Here is a 17,812-nt window from a genome sequence, read left to right as displayed (position 1 = left end):
ATCCTCATCTCATCATTCACATAAATAGAAAGAAAGCCCTCAATTTGATATGGAGCAACAAAAGACCCAGAATAGCCAGTTAGTCCTAGATAAGTGTTCGTTTCTATGCATTCTGCTCATTTTGAGTGCTAAGTGCAAAGAGCCCAACTTCTTTCTATACATCTGTTTCTATTGAGTCGATTTTGGTCAATATTAGAATGGGTACTCCAGCTTGTTTCTTGGGAAAATAGTTTTCAACCTTTTACTCTGGGGTGGTGTCTGTCTTAGTCACCGAGGTGTGTTTCCTGTATACAGCAAAATGCTGGGTCCTGATTACGTATCCAATCTGTTAGTCTATGTCTTTTTATTGGGGAGTTGAGTCCATTGATGTTAAGAGATATTAAGGAAAAGTGATTGTTACTCCCTGTTATTTTTGTTAGAGGTGGAATTATGTTTGTGTGGCTATCTTCTTTTGGGTTTGTTGAAAGATTACTTTCTTGCTTTTTCTAGGGTGTAGTTCCCCTCCTTATGTTGGTGTTTTCCCTTTATTATCCTTTGTAGGGCTGGATTTGTGTAAAGATATTGTGTAAATTTGGCTTTGTCATGGAACATCTTGGTTTCTCCATCTATGGTAATTGAGAATTTAGCTGTTTAGTAGCCTGGGCTGGCATTTGTGTTCTCTTAGGGTCTGTATGACATCTGCCCAGGATTTTCTAGCTTTCATAGTCTCTGGTGTAATTCTGATAGGTCTGCCTTTATATGTTACTTGACATTTTCCCCTTACTGCTTTTAAAGTTCTTTTTTGTTTAATGCATTTGGTGTTTTGATTATTATGTGACAGGAGGAATTTCTTTTCTGGTCGAGTCTATTTGGAGTTCTGTAGGCTTCTTGTATGTTCATAGGCATCTCTTTCTTTAGGTTAGGGAAGTTTTCTTCTATAATTTTGTTGAAGATACTTACTGGCCCTTTAAGTTGGGAATCTTCACTCTCTTCTATACCTATTATCCTTAGGTTTGGTCTTCTCATTGTGTCCTGGATTTCCTGGGTGTTTTGGGTTAGGAGCTTTTTGCCCTTTGCATTTTCTTTGACTTTTGTGTCAGTGTTTTCTATGTTATCTTCTGCACCTGAGATTCCCTCTTCTCTCTTTTGTATTCTGTTGGTGATGCTTGCATCTGTGACACCTGCTCTTTTTCCTAGGTTTTCTACTAACTCCAGGATTGTCTCCCTTTGTGATTTCTTTATTGTTTTCTATTTCCATTTTTAGATCTTAGATGGTTTTGTTCATTTCCTTCACCTGTTTGATTGTGTTTTCTTGTAATTCTTTAAGGGAATTTTATGTTTCCTCTTTAAGGGCTTCTAGCTGTTTACCTGTGTTCTCCTGTATTTCTTTAAGGGAGTTATTTATGTCCTTCTTAAAGTCCTCTATCATCATCATGAGAAGTGATTTTAGATCCAAATCTTGCTTTTCTGATGTGATGGTGTATCCAGGACTTTATATGTTGGGAGAACTGGGTTCTGATGATTCCAGGTAACCTTGGTTTCTGTTGCTTATGTTCTTACCCTTGCCTCTGCCTCTGGTTATCTCTAGTGCTACCTGTCCTCACTTTATCTGACTGGAGCCTGTCCTTCCTGTGATCCTGGTTGTGTCAGAACTCCTCAGAGTCCAGCTGTCTCTGTGATCCTGAGATCCTGGGTGTGTTAAGAGCGCCTGGGAGTGGAGCTTCCCCTGGGTATTGTGGGAGTGGCTGCAGAGTTCGGGCCCAAGGTCTGCTCAGGTCACCAACCCAGACCCAAAGGCTAGTTTTTATTTCTGAATGATGAATGTCAATGAAACTCACTGGGTCTTTGCATCTGAGAGCACTAGAAAGTTGTCTTCAGCTGATTCAATAAACCTCAGTTCCAAAACTAAGGAGAAGAAGGAGCCTTTTAAGTCTCAGAAAAGTTAGAAGTCAGTTGAGAGATACTAAGAGCAGTGGTGCCCAGAGTTCCAGTGGGTAATGTGACAGAACTGCCCTGAGTCCTTGGCACAGTTCTGAGGGCCAGGTATGCACTATGGAGAAGGGTCAGCTGACTTGTTCTGTGGTGCCAAGATAGGACCAGGGCTAGAAAAAGGAAGGTCTTAAAAACACTACTTCTGGCTTTCACTTGGGTCCATACCCTCCTCTTGGCACTTAAGGTAAGTAGAGAAAGAATCCAGGCCACTATCAGGCTTCTCTGAAAGCTTCTGCCCAGGCAGATGGGAAGGACTCAGTCTGGGCCAGATGCACGGGCAGTGAAGACTGAAACCTCATCATGTCTCCTTAGTCTCAAGGAGCTGGAGTCACAGGTGTCGTGTCTGGAGAAGGAAACCAGTGAGCTCAAGGAGGCTATGGAGCAACAGAAAGGGAAGAACAATGTGAGTGCAAGGTGCCTACACTGGGGTGGGATCAAGGGGCAGAGGGAGAAGGCTATGAGTTTTCCTCCTGAAATCACCCAAGGACACCTCCGAGTAGACCACCCAGGCTCCACAAGACCTAGCTGTCCCTCCAGCTCCTTTCCCATTGTTGGCACCAGGAATTCTCAGTGTGTGAGCCTCTCTTCTGCCTCTTCACTCACACAGTCCAGCAGCTATCCCACAGACTGCGCTGGGGATGCAATATGCCACATCTCCTGAGCTTGCACTTGTCATAAGCAGGGCGTGCTCGTTGTCCAGTGCCCTCCCACAGGGACTGGAGCTTCCTAAGGGAGTCTCCAGACCAGGTCTGTGCCAGGGGCCAGCTTTCTGGTTTAGAGGCAGGAAGCTTCCCTCTGCTTCGTCAGACCAATGTTTCCTGAAAAGGGCAGGCTGCTTTACATTGTGCCTTGACAATTTCTACCTCTGACCACAGTACCTGGCTTTGTGTTAAGCACTTCCCCTGTGAGGCCATGTGCACATAGTCTGAGGAAAGGGTAGTTAGTACCTGGCAGGTCCTGTGAAGTGCCTTGGTCTGAGATAGGGAGGCTCCATGGGTCCTGCCTTTGCTGACACCAGTTTGAGGCAGCCTGTGGGAACTGTGCTATGACTCACCCTATGTGGGCTGCTAACGTTCTCTGGTTTCCTCTAGGACCTCCGGGAAAAGAACTGGAAGGCCATGGAGGCACTGGCCTTAGCTGAGCGGGCCTGTGAGGAGAAACTGCGCTCCCTAACCCAGGCCAAGGTCAGAGCACCTGCCCATCCTGAGTCCTTTGGTCAGGCCAAGGCTGGAATAGTAGTACCTCTCTGGTTTAGTTAACTCGATGAAACACATGGATAGGATACCCTTGGCCCCAGAGTGACTTCTATATTCAACTTAGCATCTCCCAGGTTCCTGTGTCTCTTTCCTTCTCTTCCCTTCTTAGTTCCCTTTCACATTTCCTTAAGATGGAGAAAAGAAATCTGTGCCCTTGATTGCCTCTCCTCTGTTTCGAGGAGTGCAGACTCTGAGCAAGCCCAGGGTTATGTGGCTTTTGTGTAGTTTTTATCCTTTTTGCCTGTTTCTTGGGCCCTCTGAACTTAAAATGCCTCTCAGGAAAACGATCTTTTTTTTTTTTTTTTTTGGAACTGGACTGTTCAGCTGTTCAGCAATAGTTCTTTGGGGGCAAGCTGTGTTCTTCTTTTTCTTCTTCTTTTTCTTTATATTATTATTTTCTTTATTTACATTTCAAATGCTATACCCCACCCCTGCCCCTGCTCCCCTACCCACCCACTCCCACTACTTGGTCAGGGAAATGATCTTAGCAGCACACATTTGGGCAGAAAAGTCCTCTAGTGTCCTGGTTACTTGGAAGCCAGCGTGGAGTCTCATCCCTAGCAGTAGTGTCCCCTAAAGCCACTGCGCCCCTGCACACATTTCCACCCCATCAGAAAGCTTCTCCTGCTAGCATCATGTGCACAGGAGTGTCTGTCTCCACAGGACTGGCTTTGCAGTGACTCTCATGGGTTTCCTGGGAAGCACGAGGGTGCCAGAGGAAAACCTGGGAAGGGCTAGCATTGGTCACACTGTAATGAACTCAGATTTAGTGAATTCACTTACAGCTGAAATCAGATTCCTGGAGTCTTAGACTTTGAGCCCTAGAAATGACTCGTGATCTTCTAGTCCGTGCTAAGGCAGATTTGGAAGTTGTGGCCTCAGCTGTTACCTGCCTGGATTTCGGCAACACAGGCAGAGGCCCACCTCTCAGTGGTTTGCCTTCAAGGCTCAGATGTAGGTAGTGATTGCTGCTCACAGTTCCGATGGCCCTTGCCATGGAAAGCCATGCCAACTGGTGTGGAACTAACTGCCAGTGTTCTGTGTCTGAGATTTAGACAACACTTTGTTTTAGGCCAAAGTTCCCTGGAGCCATTCCTCAGATTTATGTCCTCAGGGAATGCAGGTGTCCTGGGCTTTGCCTCGTGGTTCCTTTAATTCTCTTTTACTGACGTTGTGCTTTCAGTGGTGGAGACCTCAGGCTCCCTCTGGAGGGCCAGAGAGGAGTGTTAGGCATGGCACAACTTGGGATGGATCAAGCTTTGGTCACCCCCACTATGTTCTCTAAGTTGGTTTAGCTCTGCTTGGTGGGAATTTGGTCCCTTTCTTTAGGGTAGATGGAGGTGAGCCCCCCCAGCCTCTGCCCCTGTCTCCCACTGGCCCTAACCCCAGTGACTGCTGGAGCTGCCCTGCTACTGTCTGCAGTTTCCACCCGGTATGACAGCAGGCGCCTTCTAGCCTGCCCCACCCTGCCCTAGGTGTATACTTGGTCTTTATCCGTGTGTGTATATTCTTGTACACTCAAGCTGGAAAGGAAAGCTAATGGGACCTGTGTATCTGCTGATGTGCACAGTAACCAGGGGCACAGACCAAACAGCCTAGCCTCCTCTGACCTGTCCGTCCCATGTGGTGAGAACGCCCTTCTGAGGGCGGAGGCTGAGTACTGCCCTTCTCTTCCCCCACCCTCCAGGAGGAGTCAGAAAAGCAGCTGCACCTGATTGAGGCCCAGACCAAGGAGACCCTGCTGGCCTTGCTCCCGGGGCTCTCCGTCTCGGCACACCAGGTAGGAAGGAGGACAGCTCCCCTGGGCCCCACAGACCTCAGGGAACAGCCTGGCCCCACATGCCTGTTTCCTTTTAGAACTATGCTGAGTGGCTAAAGGAAGTCAAAGAGAAGGGCTCTGAGCTGCTGAAGAAACCACCTGCTCCCCTAGAGCCCTCCATGGTGAGTGACATTTGTTGTGCCCTGGTCTTCTCTGTCTAAACCCCCTGGCCCTAGGGACGGGAACCCAGTCTTCAGTGAGTCGCCAAGACGAAGACTGAGTAGACACCCGGTCACCCCTCACCTCTCTGCCTTTAGGACACAGTCTTGAAATTGAGGGAAGCTGAGGAGACCCAAAACTCTTTGCAGGCTGAATGTGACCAGTACCGCACCATCCTGGCAGAGACGGTGAGCAACAGGGGCCAACCTTGGTAGCGACTGGGACGTGATGTTCCTAGGGCACTGCTAGCAGGCAGAGCTTGGGGTCTTTGGGGCAGGAGATAGCAAGGTTCTATGTGACCTCAAGTAGCCCCATTGCCCTCTCTGGAATTTCTTTAGTTGGATGGTAAAGGGGATAAAGAAAGCTCTTGAGGTTTTGTTGTTTTTAAGTTAGAAATAAGTGGGTTTAAGGTTTGGGGCCTGGAGAGGTGGTTTCAACAGGGAATGCCTGGGCAGGCAGGTAGGAGTAAGAACAAGGTAGGCCCAGAGTAAATAGGGTTGAGCCCTTTGAGTACAAGAACAGTAGGAGTTCTAGCAGCCTTACTGGGGCTACAGATTTCATTTCCTGCTATAGTTCTGCCAGGGATGCCTGTGACACTGAATTAGACAGCAGGGCACAATAATGCTGCTAAGACTCAAGAAGATAGTATGTGTTGGTCAAACTAAGGAAGGAGAGAGCCTACCTCAGTGTCGCCTCCCCTCCAGGAGGGCATGCTCAAAGACCTGCAGAAGAGTGTGGAGGAGGAAGAGCGAGTGTGGAAGGCCAAGGTGGGAGCTGCCGAGGAGGAGCTGCACAAGGTAGGGCTGCCTACATAACCCCAGCCTGTATGACTCATCCACCCGACCCTAAGGGACCTCCAGCCAGAGTCACACGCCTGATGAGTCTTCTCTCTTGTAGTCACGGGTCACAGTGAAACATCTAGAAGACATTGTGGAGAAGCTAAAAGGAGAACTTGAAAGCTCAGATCAGGTGTGTCTTTCTCTTTCCGAGGGTTTTCTGTTCTGTGAATTTGCTGGTCATATTCTGACAGCCACGCAAAGATTGCATGGTTCCTTGTTCTTTTTTTCCTCATGGAGCACATGTCCAAGGAGGCTGTTGTCCTCTAAGCAAGGGCTTTGTCCTATGTGGCCTCAGTGATGAACTTTTACTGCCTTAGTGGCCTCAGAGCCATGGGCTGTATAATTCTGGCCAGCAGTGGCTTTAGTTGTAAACTTCAGAATTAAGAATTAGTCAAAAATTAAGAGGCCTGATGCTCTTTAAGATACTGCATCAAACTTTGGCCTTTGTAAAGGTGCTCTCTAGCCTAAGCTTTGCCTGTATACATCTAAGAACTGTTCTGCCCACTCCTCCTGAAGCCTAAGGACTTGGGAGGACCCAGCAGGACTGGAATTTCAGTTCGCTGTTCAGTGGGGTGAGGGACAGGCTTTCTCACCAGGGATGGTTTCCTTACTGACCTCAGCTTACCTGGTGGCATTTTACCCTTGCTTGTTTCAGGACCAGCCAGAGTTTGCACCTAACATTCCCACTGTATTGGTTAGGGCCTCTGCTGGCTAGTGAGAGACTGACTGGTGTCCATGTCTGTCCCTGTCCAGGTAAGGGAACACACATCACATCTGGAAGCGGAGCTAGAGAAGCACATGGCAGCGGCCAGTGCAGAGTGTCAGAATTATGCCAAGGAGGTGGCAGGGGTGAGTGAACCCATCATTCCAAGTCCTGCTCCTGTGTGGCCTCTGTCCCAGGAAAGTAGATTATTCTCAGTGATTCCTTTACCGTTTGAGTGCTTGTCAGCAGGAGCCTTAAGGGCTACGTTTTCAGACTTTGGATTGATAGCCCTGGGCATCTTGGGGCAGACTTCAGAAAGGCAGCTCCAAGGCAGGGCAGGGGCAAAGCCTTCTTTGTGAGAGTGGCCCCTCATGCTCTGGCTGGCCCATCAGCATGTGACCTCTCTGCCTGGCTTGCTGTGGTCATTTTTAGCTAACACTGGATTTTAATCAGTCTCTGTCTTCTGATTTCAGGAGTTCAAGCCTGGTACCTTTAGTCTAGTTTTGATTGCAAATTTTTGCTCTTTAACATGAGACAATGGGCAGGTGTCTTAGGCTTTTGGCAGCTTTTATAAAGGGAAACATTTAATTGGGGCTGGCTTACAGTTCAGAGGTTTAGTCTAATTATTGTCATGGTAGGAAGCATGATGGCATGCAGGCAGACATAGTGCTGGAGACGTAGCCGAGAGTTCTGGATCTTGATCAGCAGGCAGCAGGAAGTGGACTGTGAGCTAGTAGGCCTGGTGTGAGCTTCTGAGACATCAAACCCCACCTGCTAGTGACACATCTCCTCTAGCAAAGCCACACTTATTCCCACAAGACCATGCCCCCTAATAGTGCCACTCCCTGAAGGCCTATTGGGACCATTTTCATTAAAACCACCAAAACAGGTGTTTCTGAAAAGCCTGGGTGTAGGAAATTGTACCTGTAGGACATCTGTCCCTATGCTGTGTAAATCTCCAGGGCTTGGATTCTGGCTTAAGTTTAGGTGTGGACTCATTAGGATTTTCCCCCTCCTTTACTCCTCATCTGATTGTTTCCCCTCAAGTTGAGGCAACTTCTGCTAGAATCGCAGTCTCAGCTGGATGAAGCCAAGAGTGAAGCCCAGAAACAAAGCGATGAGCTTGCCCTGGTAGGTTGACTATGTCCTGGGCAGGGGTGTATGATATGGGGTATGCGTGTGATGTAACCTGATGGTGCTGTTTTGATATCCATGTGGAGTGTCTGCAGCTAAGCAGGGTATGTCATACATTATTCATGTAGAGCAGGCTTAGTGGGACTACAGCAGTTTGCCTAAAACTCTTAGTTGGGCTTGTAGCTTCCAGGGACCAGGATGTTCACATTCCGTTTCCTGTCTTTGGGCAGATCTGGTGTCTGCTCAAGACCATGGGCTGTGGGACATGTAGGCCTTAGTAGCCTGTTTGGTCAACTGAGCAGTCCAGGATACAGGACTCCTGATATCACAAGAGGGTCCTTTATAGTCTTTTGGCATGTCTGTGCTTTCTGCATGTTTTCCTGCTTCAATGATGTAACTGGCCTTGCCAGTCAGTCTTACAATTATACAGGATGACCTGCTCCTTCTGGCCCTCTGCCAGGCACTGAGAGCAGATAAACCTGTACAGATGTGAGGAGCGGCCCTGTGCAGATCGCCTCTGTAGTACAGTCAGTCTTTCCAGTTTGCCCCTGCCGTGTCCGTTCCCATGTCCCAGCTGCTTGGTCTCCCTCTTTACAGGGACCCTCATCCCCAGCCTGGCGGCAGGCGGCAGCCTGTGCAGCTGCAGCTATCTTCCCTTTAATCTGCACTGCCATTCTGAAAACCTTGAAGTAGATGTCAACATTTGAAATTTAGAGATTGAACATGTGCTGTCCAGGAGAGCAGCTCTGGTGTGCTTGGCTACCCGTCTCCACACTTTCTCCTAAGCCCAGCTCACTGGATCCAGGTTTTAGGCCTTGCCCAGACTACCACACCACAAGTAGATGCTGTCCGGGCCAAGCCTCCCAAAGTTAAGGCTGCCATTCTCAGCCATTTGCTTGGTTGGGTCTGGGTAAGAGCCCCCCACTCTCACCCCGACCCCATGGGACACAGCCCAGGCAAGGCATGTACACAGACTGTGCCTGCCAAGAGGTCTTGTCACCTTTGAACTGTGCTCTTTTCTTTCTGCACTCTGGGGCCTTTGGGAAGGCTGAGTAAAACTTAAGTGGAGACTGAGGCCACCCAGGTCTCCTAAAGAGCTTATACTTGAGTTCTGTCCCCAGGCCTTCTGACTTCGACCTTTCCCAAGCAACCTGTGTGACTCTACTGGCCTTTGGATGGGTGGCCCAGTGGTCTGGTGGACCCGGAGAATTACAAGGCAAGATGGTCTTACCATCTTGTCTAGGTCCCCAAAAGGCTGTACAGTACATCCTTGAATAATTGGAATGGGACATGTCAGTTGCCTCTGGTCCATGTGGACTCCCTGGTTTTGTGTGGTTGCTCCTGGGGGAGAGGGGTGTTGCCCTACAGGGTCACTTCAAAAAACACACATGGCTCTCATTAGTCAAGGGGCTTGTCAGCCTCAAGGCTTTTGAGATGCTGAGTGGAGTATCCCTCCTGCACTAGGGAACTTAAATATTGACCACAGATGGCAGACCTTTACTCTTCCTACATCTCTAAGGAGTCTCTCTCTCTCCCCCTTCCCCTTCCCCTACCCCTCTCCTTAACCCCCCCCATCTCTGGCGAGTGCATGGGTGCTTGTGTGTGTGCATGGGTGCTTGTGTGCGTGCATGGGTGCATGGCACTGGTGTGTATTTGCACAAACCCACCCCTCCCTGTTTCAGGTCAGGCAGCAGTTGAGTGACATGAGGAGCCACGTAGAGGATGGTGACGTGGCTGGGTCTCCAGCTGTCCCTCCAGCCGAGCAGGACCCTATGAAGGTTAGGGTGATAAGCTGGTCCTCAGATGTGTCCCTAACATCAGGTGGTGCTCAGGGTGGGCAGCCTTTGTGCTGATTAAACGGAGTGCAGGTACTTCAATCCCCACTGCTAGCCACCTCCCATCCTGCTCCATCTGGGTGACAGTACCCAGAATGGAAAGGTGCAGAGCTAAGGGCGGGTGGCTAGGGCCCTTGGCCCTTACTTCTGGACCTGTCTGTAGCTTGGGTTTGGGTCTAGCCACAAAGGGGATTTGTCTTTAGCTGTGGCCCTTTACTGGGGCATTGCTAGCCAGACATCTGTCTTCCAGAGTTTTGACCAAAAGATCAGTTACCAAGAGCAGTTAGCAAGAGGCAGGGACCTATCATTGGGCTCCCATTGTGGACCATGTCCTGCCTAGTGGCTTTGGGGTCTTTCCTGCCCTGTTAGTCCTGTGAAAGGCTTAGAGTGTAATGTTTCCCCCAGGACCTCTTTGCAACTTCTCTGCTTCTCTCCTGAGTCTTGAGGTACTGTCTCCCCAGAAATGAGAGTGCTAAGAATGACTTTGGGTGGGGAAAGGCCCAGGGAGTCCTAGAAACAGCTTGAAGGGGAGCCTGCAGTTTCAGTCTGCCCCAGAGGGGCCTCTGCTAGCCTCTCCAGTCACATTTGTGGATCTCCATACAGTTGAAAACACAGCTGGGACGGACAGAAGCCACCCTGGAGGATGAGCAGACACGGCGGCAGAAGCTCACAGCTGAGTTTGAGGAGGTTAGGTTCCGCCTAATGGCCCCAGCTCCTACAAGCATCTTGAGAGCTTGGGCCTCATCTCTGTCCTTCCCAACTTTCCCACCAGGCACCTTGGGCTAAGAAGCTATGGGGCACCCAGTGTGTGGGCACTGGTGCTGACTCTGCCCCAGGAGCCTTGTAGGTTTCTACATCTTTGGGAGGTCCTGAAGGCCTGGATGCTTGTGGGTTATCTCAAAGCTTCTCGCCCATGTGAATCAACATGAGCTATTGTCTTAGGCTGGGGATGGCCCTCCCCCTCCCCCAGCCCAGTGAATTTAGCCAGGTTTGACTGCTAGGCAGCTCACCCAGATGTATCCCCTCTCTGACAAGGCTCAACGCACAGCGTGTCGGATACAAGAAGAGCTGGAGAAACTCCGTGCTGCTGGCCCCCTGGAGTCTTCAGGAATAGAAGAGGTTACACAGCTAAAGGTACAGGATGGAGCTGGGGTACAGTTTGGACTTGAAGGTCTTCAAGACTTTGGTCACTGTCTTAGTCACTAGTCTATTACTGTGAAGAGACACCATGACCAAGACAACTCTGATAAAGGAAAACGTTTAATTAAGGGCTTGCTTACAGGTTCAGAGGTTCATTTCTCATCATAGCAATATCCATGGTACTGGAGCAGGAGCTGAGAGCTACATCCTGATCCATGGGTCAAAAAAGTGAACTTTGCATGGGGTTTGAAAGCTCATATCCTACTCCCAGAGATACACTTCCTCCAAGGCCACACCTATTCCAATAAACCACACCTCCTAATTCTTCTCAAATAGTGCCACTCTCTGATGACTAAGTATTCAAATATATGAGCCTGTAGAGGCCATTCTTATTCAAACTACCAGTCAGTCATTCTTGTTCTGGGAGAGGGGCCAATCCTGAGGGAACAGCTCAGGCACTGGCTTCCTTTGCTACACCTAGTGGAAGGCCCTTGACCAGAACTAAGTCATATCTCAGTTACAAATTAGTGTCATTTAAATGTAAGCCCGAAGTCATGGTTCAGCTTCACATGTAGTGGCCTTCACACTGGGCAGTGCACAGTAGGCAATAAGGCCAGGAAGCTGTCCGAGCATAGCAGAAGCTGACAGAACACAGGCAGAAATGTCAGCAAAGGCTTTCTGCCAGCCAGCACTAAGTAACCAGATAGCTCCCTGTATTCACGGAAGTCATCAGAGCTAGCTCTTCCTCCTGGTATATCATGTGAGAGCTGACTGCTTGAACCTTCTGGCCCACAGGAGAGACTAGAAAAAGAGAAGAGGTTAACAAGTGACCTGGGCCGTGCTGCCACCAAACTTCAGGAGCTGTTGAAGACAACCCAGGAGCAGCTGACAAAAGAGAAAGACACAGTGAAGAAGCTGCAAGAACAACTGGGAAAAGCAGTGAGTACTCAGTGCAGGCTGGACTGCAGGCTAGCGTCCAGGGCAGTGAGTGCCCAGTGCAGGCTGCAGGGCTAGCGTCCAGGGCAGTGAGTGCCCAGTGAAGGCTGGACTTCAGGGCTATCCAGGCCTCCAGTGCTTTACTGTCTAGGTGCCCCAGAGAAGCAGGACACTGGGAATAGAGAACTATATATAAGAGCAACTGACATGTGCACTGCTGGCTTGTCCTCACCCTGCAGCCTGTGTGGAGTCCCTGCAAAACCAGATTCTCAGCTACACTCAGTGCCTTAGATTCCTCTCATCATAGGGTCACCCCAGTTCCTATGCATGCGCCCCCAGCCCCTGGAATCAACTCTGGGCCTCCAGACTGACTGGTCTGCTTTCTCTGAGGATTTATGAGTCCTGGGCACAGGGAAGTGGAGGAGGGTATGCCTTGACTCCTGTCCCGGTCTTTCCTTACATGTCTACTTTGTTTGCAGGATGGTAGCAGCTCAAAGGAGGGAACCTCTGTCTGAGTCTCCTCGGCAAACTGTTCAACTTACCAAAATGCCTTACACATTCCTTACAAATCAACCAACCAACACAGCGTTATCCAGGCCCAACTTCCAGTGAAGCCGTTGGGGACAAGTCTCAGAACCACAAAAATAACCCTTGCGGAGCCCCAGTCTGTAAAAGAACCTTTGTCACATTTGATAAACACTATTCCCGGGAGCAGCCCTGGACCACCTCGAGCAGACGCCAAAGCCCTCCTCAACGCTGACAGGCCGGGGTGTGCTGGGAGTCCAGGACTCTCGGGGTTTATGTCAATCAGTGCAATTGTCTGTATTTCTCAGTGGGGCCGGGTTGGGAAGCAACAGGCCAGGTGGTGAGTTCTCAGGGGCTGCTGAGCAGACTGGAGGGCCTCAGCCCAGCCCAGCAAGGCTGCAGCCCCTTACCCCTGGAAGTTGCCAAGCAGAACTGCCATGTGACTGCCTGGATGTCAATGCCATTAAAACCAACGTGTTGCCCGGCACTGGGGTTTTGTCTTCTGCTGGACCTCTCCCATCTAGCTGCTGAGCCTGAGGAAAGCCAAGAATAGCTGTCCCTTGAGACATGAGTTTTTCTGAAGACTGGGACCCTTGACAGAATCTGAGGCCTTGGAGTCCCCTGCTTGCTGCCTGCCCACCCCCTCCTGTCACTTTCTAAATTAGAGTTCCCCGGGCAGAGCAGGGACCTGGATACATAAGTATGCTGGGAGGTGGGGTGGTGGGGTGTGTGCAGGGCAACTGTTCTCAGGATAGGCCCTCAGAAGCCACTCTAGACTTCCTGTGACCTCAGAGCTCTTGGTGGCCCAATAACCTGATCTAGGGGAGTCTTGTGCAAGTGGTACATGGGCTTGCACAGAGGAAACATGGAGTTTATGTATAAAGTAGTCACGGTAGGGTGTGAGCCACCAGCAAGTGGCCCTGAGCAGCTTCTGGACCCTGTGCCAGGCTTCATCCAGTCTTGTTAAACTTCCACCAGGCAATAGTTCCCACCCCCTAACTTGTCCTCTAAATCCCAAGAAATCTGGCTGAACTTGGCAAGGGACAGCTGACCCTTGGATGCCACTATACATCCTATGGGGCGAGGGTGACTAGAAGGTGTGATTTCCACACTGCTCTGCATTACAGAGCAATCTGGGTTGGTAGGTGGCACTCCTGCTGTCACAGGAATCTTGGGAAATGTCTATGCATGTCTCTTGCAGCCTTCTCACACCACAGAACATAAACCAAGGTTTTGACACTACCAGAGCCCCAGCTTGGGAAGCACCTATGAACTAAGACATGGCTTTGCTGTGTGTTAATGAACAAGGTACGGGAGGAAGGGTCGGTGGGAAAGAAAAGGGAAGGCTGAGAGGTATCAGGTCATGTGGCATGGCAGTAGGAGACAGTTTTTAAGCAAGGAATACAAAACCTTCAAAGAGATCAAGGGGGAGAGGGGCCTCTGAAACTCTTGAGCCTTAAGCCCCATGGTTTCCTACTGGGAGACGGAGTAGAAATTACAGGAATACATGGTGTGCGGCTCCAGCTCTGTGCCTTAATCACAGGAACTCTAAGTCAGTTCTCAACCTTCCTATAGTACAGTTCATGCTGTGGTGCCCCTAAAACCATCAATCTTCATTGTTACTTCACAACTAATTTGGCAGTTATAAATCATATAAACATGTTTTCTGATGGTCTTAGGCACAGGAGTGGGGGGGGTTAACAGCACCTGTGCCCAGGGCGATGGCCTCTGATGGCACAGAAGTGGGGCACTACTGAGTAAAAGTGGCAAGATACCGAGGTTCCCTTACCAAGCTTCAGGATTGGTGTGCAAAGATGCCATGGCTTCTACTTGTCACCTCTCCTCGGGCCACAGTGGGAGCCATGTTTACCAGTGACAGCCTGTAGGAGGCTGGCCTGGCACCATAAGCACACTACTTAAGCCTCTCTGGCTCAAAGGTCCCACCAGTCCTGGAAACCTGCCCAGCAGCAGCAGCAGCCCTTCCCTGGCCAGCAGAGGGAGCCTGAATTTGTAACTGCCACGGTAGTGTACTGGATCTTGCCTGCCTCAGCTAGAGCCAGCTGTTCCTAAACAAGGTTGCTTCTCGCCACAGGACTCTTAAAATGTAGCGAAAAGCAACTCACACGGAGCAGTGGCCTTGTGCAGAGGGAGAGGTTAGTAGGTGCGGCCATTGCTACCACCTTGTTCAACATGGCAGACACCACAGGGGCCTTGCCCAGTCACAGTTCCTAGTCTACCAAAACTAAAGGAAGAGGTGCTCAAGCAGTCCCAGCTTCTAGTCACTTGACAGAGGAGGTGGGAACAAGCGTCATCTCTAAGACACCACTCTCCAGGACTGCCCTACTTCCTCTAGCACCTGGGCTACCAAAAAGCTTCCCTTTACAACATCCCACACCAGAGCTGCCCTTGATGGCCAAGGTCGTAAGCCCCATACCACCAACCAAGCGGGAAGCTCTACTGTGCAGACCACTGCTGTGATAAGTGTGCTCCTCTGGTCATCTCTCATGGCCCTCATTGAAAGCCTGGTCCATGGCAAGATGCTGGCTTGTAGGCAGCCTCATGGGGCCTACCTGGACAAGGAAGCAGTGCAGTAAGGACAGGAACAACAGACAACATACCAAAGTAGGCAAGAGGCAGACACCCTCCACAAATGCCTTCCCACTGAGTAAGCTCTCTTCAGGTTTGGGTCTAATGGGTTTCAAGGCCAAAAAGCGATAGCCTTCCCACCCCTTGGACATCTTATCCACTGCACTAAACAAAACCCAACCTTTACATTGAGGATAAAGGCAGAAGCAGGGCCAGGGTCATGATACCTGAGCTCGTTACAAGTCAAACCGCCTAGTTAGAACTGCTTTACCTCCGTGCTGGCTACAGGAGGACTAACCAGCAGCTTTCCAGGTACCCGGGTCAGCTGCCCTACCATGTCCCAGGAACCCTGGCTCCCCTGAACATCCTGTCACACACAGTGTCCCTTCTTCCAGTAGCAGCCCAAACTGTATTATTATTTCAAAATGGTTCCAAATCCTTGATGGGTTCATTCTCCAGTGGGCTACAGGGATGCTGCTGCGGGGGACCTAGGCAGCTCTGTAGTAAGACCATGGGTTGGACTATCCAAGTCACGACTGCTTTCCAGAAACTGATCCTCTCAGAAGTAACAAACATCATAGCCAACTCCTGATAGAAGTGTCTGCATTGGCCTCATAGGTATCCTCCTCAGGAACCAAAGTACCCATTAGGTGAACCCCAAGTTGGCTTTCCATATAGACAGTATGTTTACCCTTGAGAGTATAAACATCGTCAAGAAATGGCATGTGCATAGCAGTTTTGTTCTTGACCAATGTGAATAGGTAAACCTTAACTGTTATAATTGTTATAATTGAAATAATTGTTAGTACAACTTGGGACTCAGACTACATGTCCCTTGAAACTTAGCAAAAGCCACCTACAGAACACAAACGGGTTCCAGGAACCATTAGGATCTACCCCATTTCTACCCCATGTGCACTTACAGATTGCTTAAAACCCTTCCTGCAGCACTCCTGTCTTACGCACATCTTAGTCAGGGTTTTACTGCTGTGAACAGACACCATGACCAAGGCAAGTCTTATAAGTGACATTTAATAGGGGCTGGCTTACAGGTTCACTGGGTCAGTGTATTATCTTCAAGGCAGGAACATGACAGCATCCAGGCAGGAGGAGCTGAGACAGTTCTACATCTTCATCTGAAGGCTGCTAGCAGAATAACTGGCTTTTTCAGGCAGCGAGGATGAGGGTCTAAAGCCACACCCAGTGACACACCTACTCCAACAGGGCCACACCTCCCTGGCCAAGCATATTTAAACCATCACAACACACCTATGTGCCTGAACTTCTGAGCACAGCTGTGGTTGGTAAAGGCAGTGGAGCCATACCCCACAAGCAGAAACACTTCTAAAGAGCCGTGGGTAATTCCTGGAGTATTCTTGGTCTCATAGGCTATGAGGCCTGCTACAATGGCTACTGAAAGCTATTTTACATAGAGATTCAGGATGAATCTCAACAAGTGGCCAACTTTTTTAACAGAGTCTGATGAAAGTGCAACTTACATTTTGCTTGCAAAATCTTCTTGGAATAGGAAAGGGATGTCCAACTTTTACAACTGCATTCTCATTTAAGCAGAGGAGTGTGCTATGACCCTAATCCTATCAAGTGCCCAAACCTGGAAGGCTTACTGCCTGAGGATGGTAGACTGGCTTGTTTCATCTTGTGTCAACTTGACACATCTGAGAAAAGGGAATCTCAGTTGACAAAATGCCCCCATTAGATTGCCCTGTAACAAGTCTTTAGAGACATTTTCTTAGTTGATAATTGACATAGAAGGGCCCAGCCCAGTGTGGGCAGTACTACCTCTGGGCTTGTGGTCCTGGAGTATGTAAGAAAACAAACTGAGCAAGCCAGTAAGCAGCATTCCTTCATATCTCTTGAGTTCATGTTCTGACTTCCCTCAGTGATGGATTCTGGAAGTTGTAAGATGAAATGAACTCTTTCCTCAAGTTGCTTTTAGACTTGATCTTTATCACAGCAACAGAAAAACAGACAGACAGAAGGCAGATTCTTTACATCCAACTCATACAAATAATCAGACAAAGAAAGGGTAAGTTACAAATGCTTCCTTTATTACATAAAGCCAGCATTGCTACTAAGTTCAACTGACTNTGCATCTCTACAGTGTTCTGTGCCATGCCTGTGATGTTAACAATCATTTCCAAGTGTTGTTGGGCAGTCCCGTGTCATCCATGGTGCCTGCTTCAGTTTCATACACAGCTGGTAAACTGCTCTAGGGATTTGCATCCTACCAGACCCCAGAGGAAACATAATCAACACCCTTCCACAGTCTACTGTACCAGATGCAGCAGTTTTGAAGAAATTACAGATCAAAAGCACCTTGGCTTATCAGTACACTGCTTTGTCATTTTTCATTAATAGAGTAGATTACAATGAAGCCCTAATAATTTGCAATATAATTAGTTGTTGCAAGACACGGAACGTTCTCCTGAGGATATACCATGATTTCTAAAACAGAGAGTCACTCTAAGCCGTGTCCCTTGCTCTGGTACTCTGCAAGGTCAGCGTGAATTTTAAGCAGACACGAGTCTGAAACAGTCTCATGACACATCTGATAGAATTTTTTTAAGACTGCCTGGCTTAGTCTTACTGCTGTTAGTGTATATTAGGTGTTGTACACATTATAAAGAAAATTATATCTCATTATTTTGTTTAAGTCAAGGAAAAATAGAGAATTTGGGTCAAAATTATACATGGATTGCAATCACTTTTCTAAACAAAAGAAACTGCTGAGGTTAGCAAAGATGAGGAGTTCTCGTCACATTGCCTTGTACTGTTTTGTGAACNGTGTTATTAAAAATCCTGAGCTTAACAAGTCACCTCATGAAAACAGACATTTGGCCAATAAGAGTTTAATTCCACACCAGTGAGACTTTAGAGGCTGGATTTAG

At 48.9% G+C, this 17,812-nt stretch overlaps 1 protein-coding gene across 1 annotated transcript in view; it reads left to right on the top strand.

Annotated features, from left to right (window-relative positions):
- Rrbp1 (ribosome binding protein 1) overlaps nt 1–12,804 on the top strand; it is a 63,787-nt gene extending 50,983 nt beyond the window's left edge. The window contains exons 11-24 of the mRNA XM_021193335.2: nt 2,284–2,374; nt 3,063–3,155; nt 4,915–5,007; nt 5,085–5,168; nt 5,304–5,393; nt 5,910–6,002; nt 6,103–6,174; nt 6,798–6,893; nt 7,795–7,878; nt 9,564–9,659; nt 10,320–10,403; nt 10,752–10,850; nt 11,652–11,795; nt 12,272–12,804. Coding sequence (XP_021048994.1) covers nt 2,284–2,374; nt 3,063–3,155; nt 4,915–5,007; nt 5,085–5,168; nt 5,304–5,393; nt 5,910–6,002; nt 6,103–6,174; nt 6,798–6,893; nt 7,795–7,878; nt 9,564–9,659; nt 10,320–10,403; nt 10,752–10,850; nt 11,652–11,795; nt 12,272–12,307 — 1,255 coding nt within the window. The 3' untranslated portion in view covers nt 12,308–12,804. The remainder of the gene's footprint in view (nt 1–2,283; nt 2,375–3,062; nt 3,156–4,914; nt 5,008–5,084; nt 5,169–5,303; nt 5,394–5,909; nt 6,003–6,102; nt 6,175–6,797; nt 6,894–7,794; nt 7,879–9,563; nt 9,660–10,319; nt 10,404–10,751; nt 10,851–11,651; nt 11,796–12,271) is intronic.
- Nucleotides 12,805–17,812: the final 5,008 nt, after the last annotated feature.

Source organism: Mus pahari, chromosome 3 (assembly GCF_900095145.1).
Source record: "Mus pahari chromosome 3, PAHARI_EIJ_v1.1, whole genome shotgun sequence".
In the NCBI taxonomy this organism is placed as follows: Eukaryota; Metazoa; Chordata; class Mammalia; order Rodentia; family Muridae; genus Mus; species Mus pahari.
This window is presented reverse-complemented; position numbering and strand designations above follow the sequence as displayed.